The sequence below is a fragment of the Molothrus ater genome, chromosome 9 (assembly GCF_012460135.2).
Source record: "Molothrus ater isolate BHLD 08-10-18 breed brown headed cowbird chromosome 9, BPBGC_Mater_1.1, whole genome shotgun sequence".
In the NCBI taxonomy this organism is placed as follows: Eukaryota; Metazoa; Chordata; class Aves; order Passeriformes; family Icteridae; genus Molothrus; species Molothrus ater.
The window spans coordinates 24786724-24804662 of NC_050486.2; the positions used below are offsets into that span (position 1 = coordinate 24786724).

Here is a 17939-nt window from a genome sequence, read left to right on the forward strand (position 1 = left end):
ATAAAACAGAGGATGAAAGGCAAAAAAGAGAAAGCAGTACAAAAGAAAACATGTATGTGAGCAATCAAAAAAATTAAAGAAACTGAAGGGAAAAAAAACTGAAAAAGAAGATGAAAAAAAGAGGAGAAAAAGACACTGTTTACTAAAGAAGCAAAAGGACCTATAGAGTTAAAAGTCAGTTGGGTGACTGTCAGATTTTGTAAGTCATATCTGAGTGATCCTAGATCTGACCTAAAAACTGACACAAGGCAAAAGACACAAAACGAGAACTGAAATTGATTTTCAGTTCTCATCTGATACCAATGTCGTGAGACAACAGATGCTTATTTCAGACTATGCTAAAATTATCCTCTACTTCAGACAGTTTGCACTTAGGCTGCAGAACAAACATTTAATCTCCAAGTTTTATTGTTCCTCACTTCAAACTGATCTTAAGAAAGAAAATTAAACACAATGCTAATGTAGTTCTCTAAGAGAAAAACTGTTTCTTTTTTGGGTATTACAAAGCTTGTCTTACTGCTCGTGGTGACTCTTTGCATGGCTGCTCTGCAGTGAGTTGAAAACACCCACATGCACTTTCCACTCAATCTTTCATTTATTTGTTCCTATTCCAGAAGAATTCCACCACCTCTGTCTACAAAATTATTTTTTAAATGGCACTGTTTCTGCTACAATGGAGGCTTCCCAGTGCTGCAGGATTTTAAAATACTGATTTGCACCAAGGGACTGATGTAGATCCAGCCCTTATAAAATGGAATTGCATTGGTGTTTCACTTCAAACACACTCCTAATCTTAAACCTCCCACCTGCCCAACTTACTGCACACTTCAGCTTGGAGGATGAAACAGTCTGAGCAGGCAAAACAAATAGCATTAAGAGCAAAGTGAAAGAGAACATGCACAATTTTGAGATTTCAATTAATAAGAAGCAGTCAACCCACAGGACCAGCTAGAAATGGACACTGTTAAAATGCCAAAATAGATAACTATCAGAGATCTTTCCCATAAATAGGTTTTCTCTGCAGACCTCCTTATTGCACTGTCCTCTGTGCTAATGCAGCCACAGCTGTGAACTGCAACTTGGTCTGTGGGAAGATTTAAGGAGGAGTTTCATCTCAGTTTATTGCTCTTAGCACACCAAAAAAAAAAAAGAAACTTTCAGCTCACCACAAACCTCAAAGAATGATCTAGAGAATTTACATATTTTCCACTGGCCTCACAAGAGCTATCCTTGAAAAATTGATGTGGACCTGCCTGATTTGGGAGTTTACCTCCTGTGTCAGGGTGAGAAGTTTCACTGTATTGCTTTGTACTACCAAAAAAGTGTCCTCTTCCACTCTTCTGTTGTTGCTTTTTGTGAATATCAGAGCTTCTCCATTTTGTTTGCCTTAGTCCTGGCCTAGGCTGCCCTGTGGTCAGAGCTCTCAGCTGCAGTCTGGTCTTTTCTCTGCCAGTCCCAAGGTCAATGCAAAGAATAAAAAAGAGCCAAGACCTTTTAAGCAGAGTGGGTGATAGAGACTGTTAGTTATAGGTGAAACTGTCAACACACAAAACCCTCTGCAGATTAATCCAAGCACTTCTTACACTCCCCACTTTTGAATTATTCAGGAATAAGTCCTTCTTGCCTTAAAAGAGGAACTTTGTGAGTAAGTGCAAACAGAAGTTCACGCAAGACACAGAGAGGAGATGTTGAACTGAAATTCAGCTTACAGTTACAGAGAAATTAATAACAGGACACAAACACAGCTCACAATGTTTCTTATTTAAGAGTCACTGTGTTACAGTTGCTAAGTTCAGTAAAAGGTAGCTTGTCATCAAAAATGAATGAAATAAGACCAATATAAAACCTTTCTGTTTCTCCTAAAAGAAATTGCAGAGATATTTGGGGTGCCATGATGCTGTGAAGAAAAAATCTGAAATTAAGTCAGTCCTTGAGTTGTTGGGGTTGGAGTAGGATATGCACAGCTCTGCTGTGTGATACCAGACAGACAGACTCGCTGCTATTTTATTAGTACATATTTGTAAGAAGAGCTCTCTTTCTTAGATAGAAATTGTAGAAAAATAGCAAAAACTCCTTGCTCTTTCTACGCCTCTTTCCCTTTTTTTTTTCCTTTAATTGGTTATTTGTTTGCAATACTGTGAAGATCCTCAGCTAGTTTGTACTTCCAAATTACATCAAAATTTCCAAGAGACCTACTGGGCATTAGACATACCAGATAACAGCCACTAGATAGAATCACCTTCCTGGGGACGAAGGAGTGTGAGAGTTAAAGTCTTGTACACCAAATCTCTGCTGTTTACACCTCCCTCCCCACTTTTCTGCACTTCCCATTAATCAGAGTTTGACCAAAAAAATTCTGCCTTCTAATCAAACCTAAGCCTTTTTCTTTTTAACCTGATGCGATTAATGAACACGTTCCTGGTTATTCACAAAGTTCTAGTTCCCTAAATATGATAAGAACAAGCAACATAATAAAGCAACAACAAAAAGCCTTTGGTCATAGCTCAACCCCCTTTCCAGGCAGCACCCACCCCAAAGTTCTTTTCCTCATCTTTTCACAGGGCCACATAACCAGGCCCTGCTCTGGATGGCATTTTCTTGACACTGCTGGTTGTCCTACTTTACTACCTGGTTCTTTGGTTTTTAAATAATTTTACCAGTCAAACAATACTTTATATAACAGTAGCAACAGGAATCTCAGTGTGATTTTGTTTGGGGCAGTCATACACGTGTGGTTTTGGGGTGAGAAACCAGCTGGTTTGGGTGCCTCATGGTCTAAGGAGAAGCACATCAAGCAGAAACCACTGAAGCCAATGGTTCCATCTACATAAAAATGGCAACACTGGACATACATGTTGGGTCTTTTGGGGTTTTTTGTTTGGTTGATTTTCCTAGGGTGGACATCAAAACATTGCTTACTTAACCCATCCTACTGAGCACAAAAGAAGCAGAAAAATTATCAAGTGATTTTTTTTTTTTGCAAGCTCTGTTGATCTTGAGAAACAGAAGAGGGCACTGAACACAGAGCTCTTCTCCTTCTTCCTGTGTACAGGAGCAAGTCCTGCAGAACTGGGAATTAATCTTTGGTCAGAAGATTGATGATCTGATCAAAAATGGGCAAATTTCATAGAGGAAGACACTTATGGTGTGCTCATGTCCTGTGAACATTGTCCTCAGAGGGTCCTTAGAGTGTTCAAAATCAACTCTGCTGATCTGACATGCAGGTAACCCCAAACTTCACTCAAGCTGACAGATCTTGTGGCAGCTGCTCCTCTTCTAGAAGATTTGGTTTTCCTTTCCATTCTTTTTAAGCCCAGTTTGTCCTTATGGCTTTGTCTGGCTGTGTTTTAATTAGTTTGCCTCACCATACCCAGAGGAGGCTGAACTTGAGGAACATCTGTAAACTATTTTTATTTATTCCTATGTGACCCCAACAGTGGATGCAGTCTCAAATAATTTCTTGTGCCATGCCTACTGTGATGCTCCTCTGGTTGGAAACTGGGCAGTTTGATTTGCCTGTACACTAAATATGGATATTTTCACTACAAGGTTGTATCATTTCTGCTGTCCACCATCATCCTCATGTAACTTCCACCATCACTGCTTTCAAAACAAGGTAAGAGTAAGTTCACTTTGGTCTGCTAATCTAGGCAGGGAAAAATAAAAGTAGATTTGAGGCTTGGTACAAACCCAAAAATTGTGATCAAACTATATAGTTAATAAATTGTTTGTCTAAATCTTTCATGTGTGATGAAAGATTATTATCATAATTCATTAGCAAATTACAGACTTTGTAATGCAGGCAGTCACAAATTTGGCTTTGTATCAATCAGTTGAGACCAGCTGGGTAGAAATTAACACAACTCTGGGATACATAAAATGAAGTGCTCTTTCATTTTCAATTCACTGGAAACTTTGAAGGAAAGAAATGGAAGCCCTTTCAAAAATGTCAATTTTCCCTGCTTTTTGTAAATAATTCCATTCCACTGTAGAGATACAGAGATACAAATAAACATACATGGGATGTATGTAACTGAATGCCACAGAAACTGCTCAATCAAAATAAATTTAAAGCATATGAAAAGCAGTGCAGTTTAAAAAATCCTTTCATTATTTCCGAGACAGTCATACACATTAGAATTATTAAACAAACACAAAAGCTAACAGCCAAGCTACTCACAAGATACAATATTGTCAAAATTCCTGCTCTGAGCTCTCCCAGTCTGCCAAATGACCTTGTAGAAAAATGCTTGTTTTGATTATGTCTCCTTTGCCTAAGCTACAAGGCTGTGTATAGTGACAGCTGCATTTGGGAGCAACTTAAAACAAATTTTATTTTAGTGCCACCTAATCCAGAGACTGGTACAAGCAGCATGGAAAAGTCAGTGTCAAAATTAAACAATGAAGGCTTTTCTAGGAACAGATGCTTTTTCCCTGCAGCTGTAAAAACCTTAAAACAATCCTATGCCCCACTGTCTGGTCACGCAACTACCACAAAGCAAGGCATAAATTTTGCCACTTATTGCAAATATTTGCTGAGAGCTGCTATAACCCTTTTTAAAAACAGTAACAGGGATTTCTTGTGGGTGATTGTGAGGCCATTTTATCCTTTAAATGAGTGCAAGGCTCTCCAGTTTATGCCCACGATTCCTGGTACAAAACCAAAAGGAACCATAACTTTTCAAATTCATGTTTTACACAGATAGAGGAACAGAACTGAAAAACCCTAAGGAACAGGTTTACTACAGAGATGGTGCCCGTGTCACTAAGATGTTATGGATGGGACAAACATTATTAATTCACAGTTGGAACAGCAACTGAGTGTTTTCTTTGCATAGTAATTACAAAGCAATGTAGTGCAGCACCATCATTATGCTGCAATCAAGATACTTGTGACCATTTTGGTGTTGTAACTCCACAACCACTACTTTAAATATCCTTATCCCCACAACTATCCAAAAAATTACCTCCTTCTGTTCAGTGAATGCAGAGATAAACTTCAAGCTGAAATAGCAGGTCTTAGGAAACAACTTCTGTAACTTAATGAATATAAGTAAATCCTCAGTTCCCAATTAAGTGAGCAATTTACAATGTCAAGCATGTAGTTACGCTCCATATGAACTGATGGGGATTTTAGATTAGCTTCTGTTGTGTATTTAAAAGTGATAGCACCAACATGATTTACATAAGTAAAATATTTTCAAATATTTTCTCACCAAGCAAGCACTCTAAAATTGTGAAGTGTTTCCTTTCTTACTCAAGTTTAAAAAAAAAAAATCAACTTTTCCCGAACAACAGTTCATTAGCACCTCACTATTTATAAGTATAATTGGGTTGTTTGATGAGAAAACATGAGAGAACACTGTGCCTACTATAATTTGCACAAATACAAATTTCATTGTTTGAAAACAAATCAGCAATTCAACGAATGTGTTTTTTTAATATAAGTGTATATCATGCAATAATAGAAGTGATCATATTATAGTTAACACGGGATAGAAAGGTTAAACCACGTTCTAAACCACTTTAATTTACAAGCTGTAAATTAATTTTTTTTAATTGCAAAAAAAATTGCTAACTTGAATTTTTCATTTGTTATTCAACTAAATATAATTCACACAGATAACAGCACTGAGCTATTTAGCTACAGAGTGCTGCTTTCCCACTCTAAATAGCACAAGAGCTGGGGAGAGAGCTGTTTAATATGTTCATAAAGCTGCTTAGGTTTTCTTGTCATTTCATGCTAACACCTTTTTAATAGCTAGCATTATGATAGAAGCCTTGCATAAAAATTCACCAACCTGAAAGTAAAACACAGCAAATATTCAAAATCAGAATAGCAAGCAAAGGTTTTAATTGCAGTTTTTAAAAAATTCAAGGTTTTAAATTAGGTCTTGATCCCCAAAATCCTTAGCATCCTTAAATTACATGAGCAAAGCCATTCAATTCAACATGATTACTTCTAAAATAAGGACAACTCACTTGACTGAGCATTTACAGAGCCAAACCCATAACCAAAATTATAACAATGACTCCTCATTATTTTCAAATTCAAATAAATTGATCCTTATCCTTTGAGAGTTTCTCTCCAACCCAACTTACACTTAGGGATGGAGGGGGATAGAGACAGAGAAGGAGAGAAAGGAAGAAGAGATATAAACACACACACACACTTAACTGAGTGCTGACAAACTGAACGTTAACAGATGTGTGACTTCTAATTAGTTATAATAATCTGTGCTATTGGAACCTGCCTCGCCTTCCCTTGCAAATCAAACAGCCTCCTTTGGAGTTTAAAACTCTCTGGGTGCTTCTAAATTTATGCAAGGAAAGAAACCTTGCTTTCAGCAAATTTTAGATAAACTACAGTGATAACTTTATGAAAGGAAAATATTAAATTATAATTATCCTAAACAGACACAGTCTTGTGAAACTAACCCTACATTCATATGAAAATACAAAGCATTGACTATAATGAATTTGATTCATCCTTGGACACAAAGCTTTACCACAGTAAACTCAGTCAACTGTTGCTCTTGCTTTTATATTCATAGTACTTAAATAGCGCACTTTAAAACAAAAAAAACTCCAATTGGCTTTTCATACATCCACCCTCCCCAAAAATAACGCACTTGAAAAACCCAAATGATATGAAAAGGCTTCAAGGCCTCTTTTCTCCTTTTCACAGCACTTTTTTTTTATTTCTGTTTGCAGTAATCTGCCTTTCACTTTCTCATTGCTACAGAACAAACGAGGAGGCTCAGCACTTTGAAAAGGGGGCTCAATGTGTAATGGGTCCACTAGAATTAATTTAGTTGCACCAAATCCATTGAGCAGTGAGGTTTTTTTCTCTTCTCAAATCATTTTGAGTCGGATGCAGCCCCCAGCCTTTGTAATTCTAGTAAAGCACTTAAAGTGCACAGTAGGTGTTCATCAGGACCATCTGGTCAAAAGCAAAACAAGCTGCTGATTTTGCCTTTGAATAGAATGAAGCAAGTGTGAATTAGTCTCTTCAATTAGCACTATTACAACCTGTCAAGTGCATATTGTAAAACAGGATTATTACAGTATTGGTCACCAGTGCAATTATTTACTCTCTGCCTTTTCTTGCATATAAAAATGTCCATGTTTACTAGTTTTTAATAACTGAAGATCGTTTCTTTAATGATATGCACGTCCAAACCCACCAAAATCAAATTACAGGTTATGAAACATATTCTGTCAGGAATATATTAGGTTTCATAATTAAGTGAGAAGTAGTGCCCTTTCTTTATCTCTTATTGCTGTTTCTGTTGCAGAAAAAGAAAAGTAGTTATATATATTTTTCAATGAGATATCTTCGAAACAGATCTCTTCAGTCAGGCATTAAGATATTTTAAGTGCCTAATAAAGTTATCACTGTTGAACAGGTACCTAAAAGGTATTTCCTCTTTATTTCCCAAGGAACTTCATCTAATTCCCAACACATGATCACTTACAGAAAGTTTATCAGGATTTCTCTCAGGTTCTAAAACATTTTACCTTCAGAATGTGCTGGTTTTCCATTACACAAAGGCAAAAAACAAATCGAGAAGTTGATTTAGCTTTTTAAAAATTTTTCTCTCCTCACTGAAAAAGTCAAAGCCTGGCTGGCTAGCACATCCTCATTTACCACTGCAGAACACTGAGGCTATCACAGTCATGTTTAAATTATGTATAATGCTGTCACAACTTGCAATAAATTGAGTATAATTTTAAGATGACAGATTTCTTTAAAAAACAAACTAAATGTTCACATTTCACAAAAACATACAGGTCTTGAGTACAATGAGTGTAGCAATGTATTTTAATAGTTTCTCTGATACTAGGAGTATTTGAACAATAGAACGCTTGTGCAACTCCTATTAAATCCAAAAAGTGCTAGTTACTGATTTTCACTACAACAGCAGTTTTCAACAATTTTAAAGCAAGCACAAAATGTCAAACACAAAACAACTGTTTCTGAAATTATTAATATATGTACCCTATTTGGGTATGTCTATTTCTGGTAAATGTGTTTTATTGTAATTATGTAGCTACAGCATTCAAAAGAGTAACATTATTTATCCGTGCATTTCATGTCTCCATGCCAGTGTCTGACGTTTACTTTGAATGATCTCACTCACCAACAACTGTCTTGAAAATATTTTGTTCAGACACAAAAAAACAGATCTGAAAAAGGTACAAGACCTTCAGCCAGATTATTGTTCTGCCTGCTGCAGGTAATTTCTCAGCTTACCTATATTTATTTATTACATTTACTAAGGCCTTTTAAATGAGGCTTCTGCCTGCATGTTTATAGTGGTGATTTTGCATCTTGCTTAACATTCATCCACTCATGAAAAAAGTTTAAAGAAATTCATCACAAAGGATTTGACTGGGGTCTGTCAAGAGAGAATTTACAGTTTATCTCAGCCCAGGCAGTTGTGTGCACAAATAGTTCCTCCTCCAGCCTGGAGGGCTATTGGATACATTGCTTTCCATATTCCACCTTAGCCAGTGAGTCTGTGGGGAGCAGAGAACAAATCTATTACCTAGCACAGGTGACAGGGATGCTGAGCAGGCAGCCCTGCTTAAGTTATTGGCTAAAGGAAGGGAATAAAAATCCGAGGCAGTTATGCAGAGGCAGCCAGTATTTAAAAACCCATCTTCTCTGCATTGTTTGCACAGATTTTATGTTTTACCAAGAATTCTAGTGCCCACTACTTGCTTTACATAGTATTCTCAACTGGAATTTCCAGCAGTTACAAACTAAGATCACCAATCTGTGAGGGGACTGAGCGTTCTGCATATTTAACTCATCCACCCTTTAGCAGCCACAGCTTGTATACACTGGATATTTTTGCAATCCTGCAGGTAGGAATCACAAAAAGGCTTCAAAATCTGTATCAAATGAGTAAAATAGACAAATGTAAAGTCCTTGTTTTTAATGGAGGAATCCAGTTTGTTAAAAATGTTTGATTTTTTTTTTCTGTGTCACTGATTAAAACAAAAAGTGTAGAGCACATTATTGTGACAAGAACTCAAGCCCATTAAGTTTTTCATGAATTAGTTTGTCTGCTCCAGGATCAGAAACAAACTTGCTTTTAACACAGATTTAAATATTCCCTGTTCTGAAGAAGGCTTTCCTTCATTTCTGTAAAATAATAAAACTACAACATACAAAAATGAAAAATAGTAGAAATGTTCATTTCTAAATGGAACAAGCTGGTAAGTATAGACAGAAATTATTTTTAATGTGGCAATGCCCTGTAATAATTTAGCACAGAGCTTCTCAAACCTGAAGTTAAAAAATCTCTCCAATTTCAAACAGCCTCTAAAAATTATTGTTGCAGAATAAAGAACAAGTCTTCAGACAGAAAACTCCTTTTAGTCTTGTATTAGGAGTTCCATTTGTCAAATTGTCTTTATATAACCATGTAATACACTGGAAATGTATTCATTAACAGTCTCCTAACCAGCATAAAACCTACCAATTTCCAATTTAAAATGCAGATCATGGAAAAAACTAACCATGATATTTCCCAGAACAGTATCTGCCCAGAATTAATTTAATACTGCAATTTTGCAAGAACAAACGGATGTCAGAAACCTGTGACACAGATTACCTTGCAATTTAGACCATCATGTTATTATTAACTTTCCAAGTTAACTACTCCCCTGCCCAACTAAAAACAAAAATTAAATTGAATATACAGAATTTTTGAGAAGTTCCATTTATTTTTTTATTTCATTTCCAAAGATTCTGTATAAGTTCATGATCACAAAACAATATAACTGAATGCAACTTATATTTTTTAAGATGACAAAACAGATCTTAATACGTAAAGAGTTAGATATTTTGGTAAAGAATGTTAAAAAATAAAACAAAGGCATTTTCAAGTACCCTCCAAAATCCAAGTGTTAAAGTAATATGCAATCAATTTTGGAAGCAGACATGAGCACAACGGCATCAGGCTTCTCTCAGCTAATTTTTTGTCAAATGGTTTCCCCATTAAACACCGTGATTTGTTTGAGAAAACAATTCATCCAAATATCATTTACTATTAAACATGCATCCTAAACAATAAAAAAAAAGAGAACTGCAGAAATAATAGTTTAGGAAAGCACAGTTGTGAGCTCACTGGGTTTTGCATTTAATGCAAAACATTTCTGCCTTCTGAAAGGGTGGTGGGGTTGAGTTTTTGGTGCAAGTTTGGGGGGTTTTTGAGACCCTTGGAAAAAATATCTATTCCTTAAAATTCAAAGTACTAATAACAACAACACACTGCACCAGTAGCCCTTGAGAGACAGTTGCACCCAACTGTGGCAAGAAGTAGAACATTTCTAGAATCTTAAATATTTCTTTTAATAATTGATGTAGTCATTTTGAATCTTTCTGCATAGGATATGGCGTGTGAGTAGATTGCATTAACACTGCTTAAACATTTCAACTTGTCAGTATGGCCAAGTCGATTTCTGAAATATTTGCTGTATTTTCCCATCGAAACAGTAATAAAGGTAGAATAAATATATGCCACTGCTTTATAATCACTGAACATTAATGAATATTTTATGTCTTTTTAAATCTCCCTGTTTAATTTAAAAGGGTGAAATTAAGTCTCCTCCCTGCAATATGCCAATTATCTGTAAATCAAACAATAACTTGGCCATTATAGTCCTTTTTGTTAATATACCAGGAGCTAATTTGAAAACACTGAGCAGCATTTTTAGGTAATAATTGAATAGTCCTTCCTGCCCTCTTGTGGTTGGCAACTGCATCACTGAGCTTCTCCACCGTTACAAAAATACACCAGGAGGAAAGTAAACTATTAATTTGTTCAAGTGTGAACAAGAGAGTGAAGAGGAAAAAAAAAATCTAACAGTCCCCGGAGAGGACAGAGACAAAGGAGATGAGGAAAGATACCACCGATTCCTCCAAACCACAAGGACTGCCTAGATTTGTTACAATGATTACTCTGTGCTAAAAGAAAAAAAAAAATTAAATTAAGAAGCCATTAGGGAGTTAGCATTCAAAACAGTGCTTGTTTTCTATAATTAGACAAATGTTCAGCAACCCTTTTACCTCAACAAAATCCCCAGAGATTTCCAGGAGCCTTTGCACAGTTCACCTGTTCAGCATCAGCTGCACAACAAGGGCCAGGGAGCTCCTTTCATTTCAGCCCCTTCACAATTTTATACACTCTATTGAGTGTGACACTCAGATACAAGAAAGGCAAAGAAAAGTTTTCTGCTCATGCTGGTTACGTGGTGATAGGGTTTTTATTTTGGTTGTTTAAGGGAAAAATCATAATTAACTTAAATTATGTTTATTTCCTACTGCAACCTGATGACTGTAACCTGCCATTACCAACAAACAAGAAAACTTCAGTGCATGGAAAGGCAGCTTAGATCCCCCTGTCACTGCTTTCTGGTTCCTTTAAGCCAGGTAAGACCCACCAGCAAAGTAAATGATACAGCATTGATAACAGACCAAGCAGACAATACATATGTATGTGTTTTCTTTTAGAATCTCACCATTTTAAAATTAAAACCACATATTTGGATGATTTATTTCCATTATCGTTCAAATTCTTTATAATGATGGAGAGTCAAAGCTCAGCCCTTCAAAAGTCAAACTGATTCAAGTATGTGTATTTGTATTACCAGGAAAAGCAAAACAGAACTTACTATAGTAGATCTAAACATAAGAAATAGATCTTAAGATCTTAAGAATAGATCTAGATCTTAAGAATAACAGGATTCACAATGAAAACAGTTAGTGATCATTTTTCATTGTTGTATGGGATACTACTCCCACAGTTAATATTACAGAACTTAAATTAATTCTGTGTACCATGTCAGCATGCAACACGGAAAACTTCAATAAAATCTGTTCAACCCTAAAAGACTGAGAGAAGTGTCAGACCAATAATAGCAAACATACATTTAATTTGAAAAGCAAACATTTAATCTTAATATTTTGTAATGTGAATTCTGAAGATTCACATTTCTAGGTTGTTTGTCAAGTTTCCAGAAGGCAGTGGGTTATATGGAAAATAACATCCACAACATCTGGCATTAGATACACCATGGAGCACTAGACAACAACCTTTGGGCTTGGAAAGGAGTTTTAAAAATATGCAAGGGATTGCTTAATCTGAATTCAGAGAGTCCAGAGTCACATCAGAGATATTTGTTCCTTTAGGACTTAATTCTGCCGAAGTTCTCTCCAATATCACCCCTTGCTGGCCGTTCCACAGAACGGCAGCAACGTCCATTTCACACAAAACCATTTGGCTACCAGGCCAGTAAGAATTACAGCACCCCAACAGCAACCAGCACAGGGGCTGAGGTGCCCACACAATGGAGATAGAGCTGGTTAAAAGAAGGGAGGACAGAGGGAGCTTCAAGGGGTTTCAAGTAAAATGAAATTTGAATAACTCAATAAACTGTTTGTGTATACACAACTGTTTGTGTATTTTGCTACTACAATACAAAAAGAAACATCCTTTCTGTATAAATTAATAGAACACTTTTTTATAACTGAATTCTTTAATTAAATCTTGATGATCCAGTTGATGAAAATAAAAAAGACTAATAAAATACAGGAATATCCATCAGGACTATGCAAACCCCCTTTAAGAGAGCTGGCATTAGCTATAATGAGCTACATTTATTCTTCAGCTGTGAAACAGCACTCACCTCCTGAATGGTACTGCTTCCTGAGAAGTTGAGGTTGTACTCCCGCTGGACTTCTCGATGGGTGACAATCAGCATGAAGTTTTGATTTAATGACTCCTGCAGGGCCCTGAAATGGTTGAAAGAAAAACAGGAAAATCAGGGATAAGCATGTTATAGCTTGTTTTACAGTCAGATGCAGAAACCCCAGGGTACCCTAAACTCTGCATGGACAAGTCCAGGCACAACATTATCATCTCTCTTTTCACTCTTAAATGCAAGGAAGCATGCTGAGAATGACCAAAGGCCATTCCTGAACTCCTTCCTTAATAAGGTGACTGCAGCCTTTAAAGCTCATCTAATGTTAAGTATTTTCAAAATGCAGAGAGTCCCATTATCTTCACAAACATCAGGTGTATTTAGCACTCCTAATGCCATTAATAATAGGCTTGTCAGCATATTGATGGCCAGACCAAATATCAAGCTATGATGCACATTAAGAACTGATGGTAAATAGAATAAGGCAAAGCATGCTCTTGCTTCTCAAGGGTTACCTGAAGCAGAAACCAAATGGAAATTCTTCTGCTTAGATTCATTTAAAGCACACAAACCCAGCTAATTAGAACTGGAAAAGGAACCACAGCAAAATTTCTCGTGTAGGTAATGAACATTTAGTTCTGCTCTCATTGTTTTAAATGTACATTCACAGAGGGGTTTAATAAAAATAAAAACAGAAATAAAAATTAAATTTAAAAAAAAATCTTAAGATACAGTTTAAACAGGGCAACCAAATCTTCATGTTGTAATAAACTTGAGGGGTTTTTTCTGATTTTCCTGGTAGTAAAACTTCTGGATATTAAAAAGGCATCCTGATTGCTTAATTAGGTACAAAATTATGCAGCTAACTACTTTTCAAAGCAGAATGTAGGACTTCTGTTACAGACATGGCAATTATGGCTGTGTGCAATCTTGCACATGCTACAAAACTGCAGCAACACTGCACCACACCTTGGGTTTCTAAGAAATATTTGTGCAGACTTGACTTATTAAGTGGCAAATGAAATTTAATTGTGCCTATTCAATTATTTTTTTTCTTATCACATACACTTAAAAGAATGACAGACTGTGTTTTTTCCTTCACATCTTCACTATTCCATGACACTTCAACAAGGCATTCCTCTTAGCACTAAAGGACAAATTCTGAACGCAGACCAGCACAGCTCTGTCTTATGAGACAAGAAGACAAGAAAGACTCCTCCATCATTTGAGACCTGATTTGTCAGTTTTAGCTCCTTCTGGAATTACTGATCTGCTGGTTTGCTGCTCAGATGGGAAGGAACTCATACAATACTCACTGGATGCTTTAGCAAGAGATACACAATTTGCTTGAACATCTCAGGGATACTTAGCTTACAAAAATATCTTCACTGGGAAACCTAATTTGGTTCCAGTCACATCTCAATAATCACATACTACAAAACAAAATCATGAAGTGCTATTTCTTGTCTTTAATGGTTTTCCAATACAGAAAATAAATATAACCCATTGCCAATGCTAAGTACGATCATGTGCATGAGAGACACTACAAATGTAACAGGAGTCATTGATGCTGAACATGTAGTTTTCTGTACTTTCACAAGATTTTCAACAAAAGGCCTAACAATTCTTTAAATACCTAACAGTCCCTCAAAAGAAGGGGGAAAAATAAAAAGAGTCCTGAAAAGTTGTAAGCCTATTTTCAAAGGTAATTCTAATTCGATTGTTAGTAAGTTTTGCATCCCCATAACCATATTTTCTATTGGCAAATGTTCAGTAGCAACTAAAATATCCTGCTGTGCTTTTTCAGATTCTGACTTTTTATTTGTTTTCAGCAAATACTGGAGGCAAATGACATATTTAATTGCTCTGAAAACATTAATTACTGCATATGTGAGTGGCTCTGGATTCCATACAGACTCACACAAGGTTCTGTTATAGCTTATTTTGACTCTATCTGAAAATCTGTAGATGCTAACTGATAATATGACTCATGTTTTCATTCTGTATTTGATATAAACATAGAATAAACAGGCCAGTCTGATCAAACCCTCAGTCTCTCCAGTTATGCATGATCCCCTCACTTCAGTACAACTCAAATTACAGCTTGCTAATAAAAAGCATCCACTCATAGGAAAAGTTTTCCACTTGTGAGAGCAGGAAATATTTTAGAAAGGAAAAAATACTCTTCAAACAAATTTAAATGAAGCGCCTAAAAATTAAAAGCTTTAATTTTTGAACTAACAATTTTGACACCTCTACTTTTGGGATTTCTAAGCAACACAAGCTGAATGTTGTTAACAAGCAAATTCTCAGCACATATTCATTGACAAACAGAGTGAAAAAGAGGCTGAAAATTAAGCTGGCTAAAAAAAAAAACTGAAAAAAATTGAGGAGAAACTAGGTTTGAAAGCGTTAGCAAATGCAGTGCATGGTTAATTGTTCACTTTTTCTTCAGAAAAATAACAAACTGAGGAACATTACTTCTGCTTACACAGAAATGCACTGGTCAACTGCTCCAGTTCTTGGAGCTCCTACATCAAAATCCCACATGACAGCTGTAAAGCTTGACAGTGTCCTCAAGAAAGAGGGAGGAGGAATTGATGGCACAATTGATGGGTCACTGATGCCAGCACTGGTGCCCACCCTCCTGTATGGGATGGGGTTGATGTGAACACACAGCCAGAGATCTCTGGCCCTCCCATAATCATTTCCTCCAGCAAAGGGGGACGCGGATTACTTCAAATTACTTGGACCAAAATACATCTTGCCCAAAAATTGTATTTCAGCCATTAAGGTAATGATGAATTTTACAAGGTGAAAATATTTATGGGAAACTTCTAACTGGCAGTAAGATGAAGCTTATTTCTATTTCTCTTTAGGTCCACATAAGTATATTGAGAAGATTGACTTGGAATACAAGGCACGTCTCTAAAATTTTGGCCTCAGTGTTTGCAGTTTTTTAATTTTCCTACAAATGTTACAGTTCCCTACAATTTCCCAAATGAAATAGCTATATTAAAAGGGCAAAAAAAATCAGGGTCAAACTGTAGGTCCCATTAAAGACAAGACAGATTTTTTTTCCTTCTTTTTCTTTGTTGCCACCAGTGCTAAGAGAATACAATTAATCTGAGAATTAATTAGTGGAAAAAGAAAACTTAATTCTGGAAAGAGGACTAAAGTAGGCCACTCTTACCAGAACATTTTTTCCCTACTGCAATCCCCAGCTTTGAAAAGCATTTGCTGATAGGTGATGTACACCATTACAACCTTTCTACCTCAGCTGAATGATTCTGCACTCACTGCGCAGCACAAGAGGCAAAGAAATCTGTATTTCTGGGCACCAATCCTCCAACTGAGGTACCCTGCCTACACCCAAAAAAGAAGACCAAGAACACACAAAAGAAAACAGATCAGAGCACAGTCATTGCTCTGACCAGTTCTAGCAAGAGACTTGGATATAAAAAACAGATTGATTCTATCTGCTGTTAAGTATGACATTAATGCTCTGGTTTTTTTTATGTAATACTTTGCTTTTCAACAGCATTTTTCTTGGAAATTTTAGTAATATTTCAGAATTTGATACTATAAGTAGATCCTTAATCAATAATATGTAAATGGTCCTTTTCATTCCTTGTATTTTTATGAAATACTCAGTATTTCTCACGAGGCAGTATCTTTCTCAGTCACACAGAGATTTCCCCCAAAACCTCTGATTTTTATATAAACAGGTATGACACAAGGTAATTAACATTTCCATTTTAAACTTACAGATTTATATAAGCTCATGTCAACAGAAGTCCAAATTTACTGTAATTACAGATTATTTACATTAAAACAAAATAAGAAATCAGTATGTAAATGTAATGTTTGTTGTAGCTAATGCAGCAGGAGGTGGTAGATTAGGTTCAAACAGCAATCAGTTAGCAAATCTGGCTAACATGTAAATGAGCAGAAGCCCTTTTGTTTACATTCTATTTCATTTTAAACTTCAGGATTTTTAAACTGTCTCATGAACAGATGGGAAAATAAAACATTAATCTTACCATTCTTATGGAAGCTTTCAAAGTAACTAAAGCAAGGCACTGCTCCTGTCCAGCTAAACAGACAGGACTAATAATTGGAGCTGCAGGTTACATCGTTCTTAATTAACACTCTGCTACAGTTGATAACGTACAACAAGACACCACATCACCACCACTGCTCTGCAATCATCTAAAGCAGAGGCATTCAGCAATATATGGACCTATTGCTTGAAAAAAGGCATCTGTGGGTTTTTTCTTTTCCACACAGATGATTACACTTGTTAAACAAGTTACAATCACTTAGCAAAATTGCATTATTTCTAATAATCTCCATGGTATGCACCTGGGGTTTTAATGCTTTTCAACTTTCCAGTGATTCATCAAGTATAACAAAGTATCTTTGACTTTCAGCTATTTAGCAAGGGAAGTATAAAATACATTATATCCATTATAATGACAACAGCAACAAAAAATGATAAAAAATATCTCCCAGAACACACAGGATAGAAAGGAGAGATGATCTGGATGATCCAGCTCCATGGCCAGACTCCCAAGCTCACACTTTTCATGCTTCCCTCTTGCATTCTCCTAAAGCTATTTCCTCAACTGAGTATTCTCAGCCTTCAAGAAGCATCCAAGGCAACAAAGGGAAGGAATTGCTGAGGAAGGGATTAATCTAATCTGACAAAGCTGGTGCAAGGGATCTACCCCATGGATGCTGAATGATGGACATTCTTTGGCATCTTTCCTTTCAGGATTGCTTTCCAAGGGAAATCGTGTTCGTCTCCACCCGCCTGGTAAATTCTGCTCCACCTGGTAACTTTTGAACATAGCCACTGGTTTTAAGGAGGTCTCATAGTGCTAGAAAGGTCTCAAATACCAGGTGTAAATCAACAGCCAGGAGGAGGAAGGGGACCCAAATTACCACCCACTGCAACAAAAGGCTGCATTAAAAGTGCAGTATTTTATATTCATCCAGGTGACCCCTGGCCAGTGCTCTCAGAACTACCCACAGGACATGATTTCTCCTTTCCTTTGGTACTACCTGACTGTGAGCTGGAGAGCAGATGCAGGACAGGCTGATACTCTGTGCAAGGGGAAAATTATTACACAAATGCTACAAAATATTACACAGATCCTACAAAATACACAACTGGAGGCAGCATCAGAGGTAGGTGAGATGATGGGAAGTATGGAAGG

General features: G+C 36.4%; 1 protein-coding gene across 1 annotated transcript in view; it reads right to left on the reverse strand.

The window, feature by feature from the left end:
• Window positions 1-17939, reverse strand: part of FAF1 (Fas associated factor 1) — a 147966-nt gene that overhangs the window by 87807 nt on the left and 42220 nt on the right. The window contains exon 7 of the mRNA XM_036387834.2: window positions 12703-12808. Within this exon, the coding sequence (XP_036243727.1) occupies window positions 12703-12808 (106 nt within the window). The remainder of the gene's footprint in view (window positions 1-12702; window positions 12809-17939) is intronic.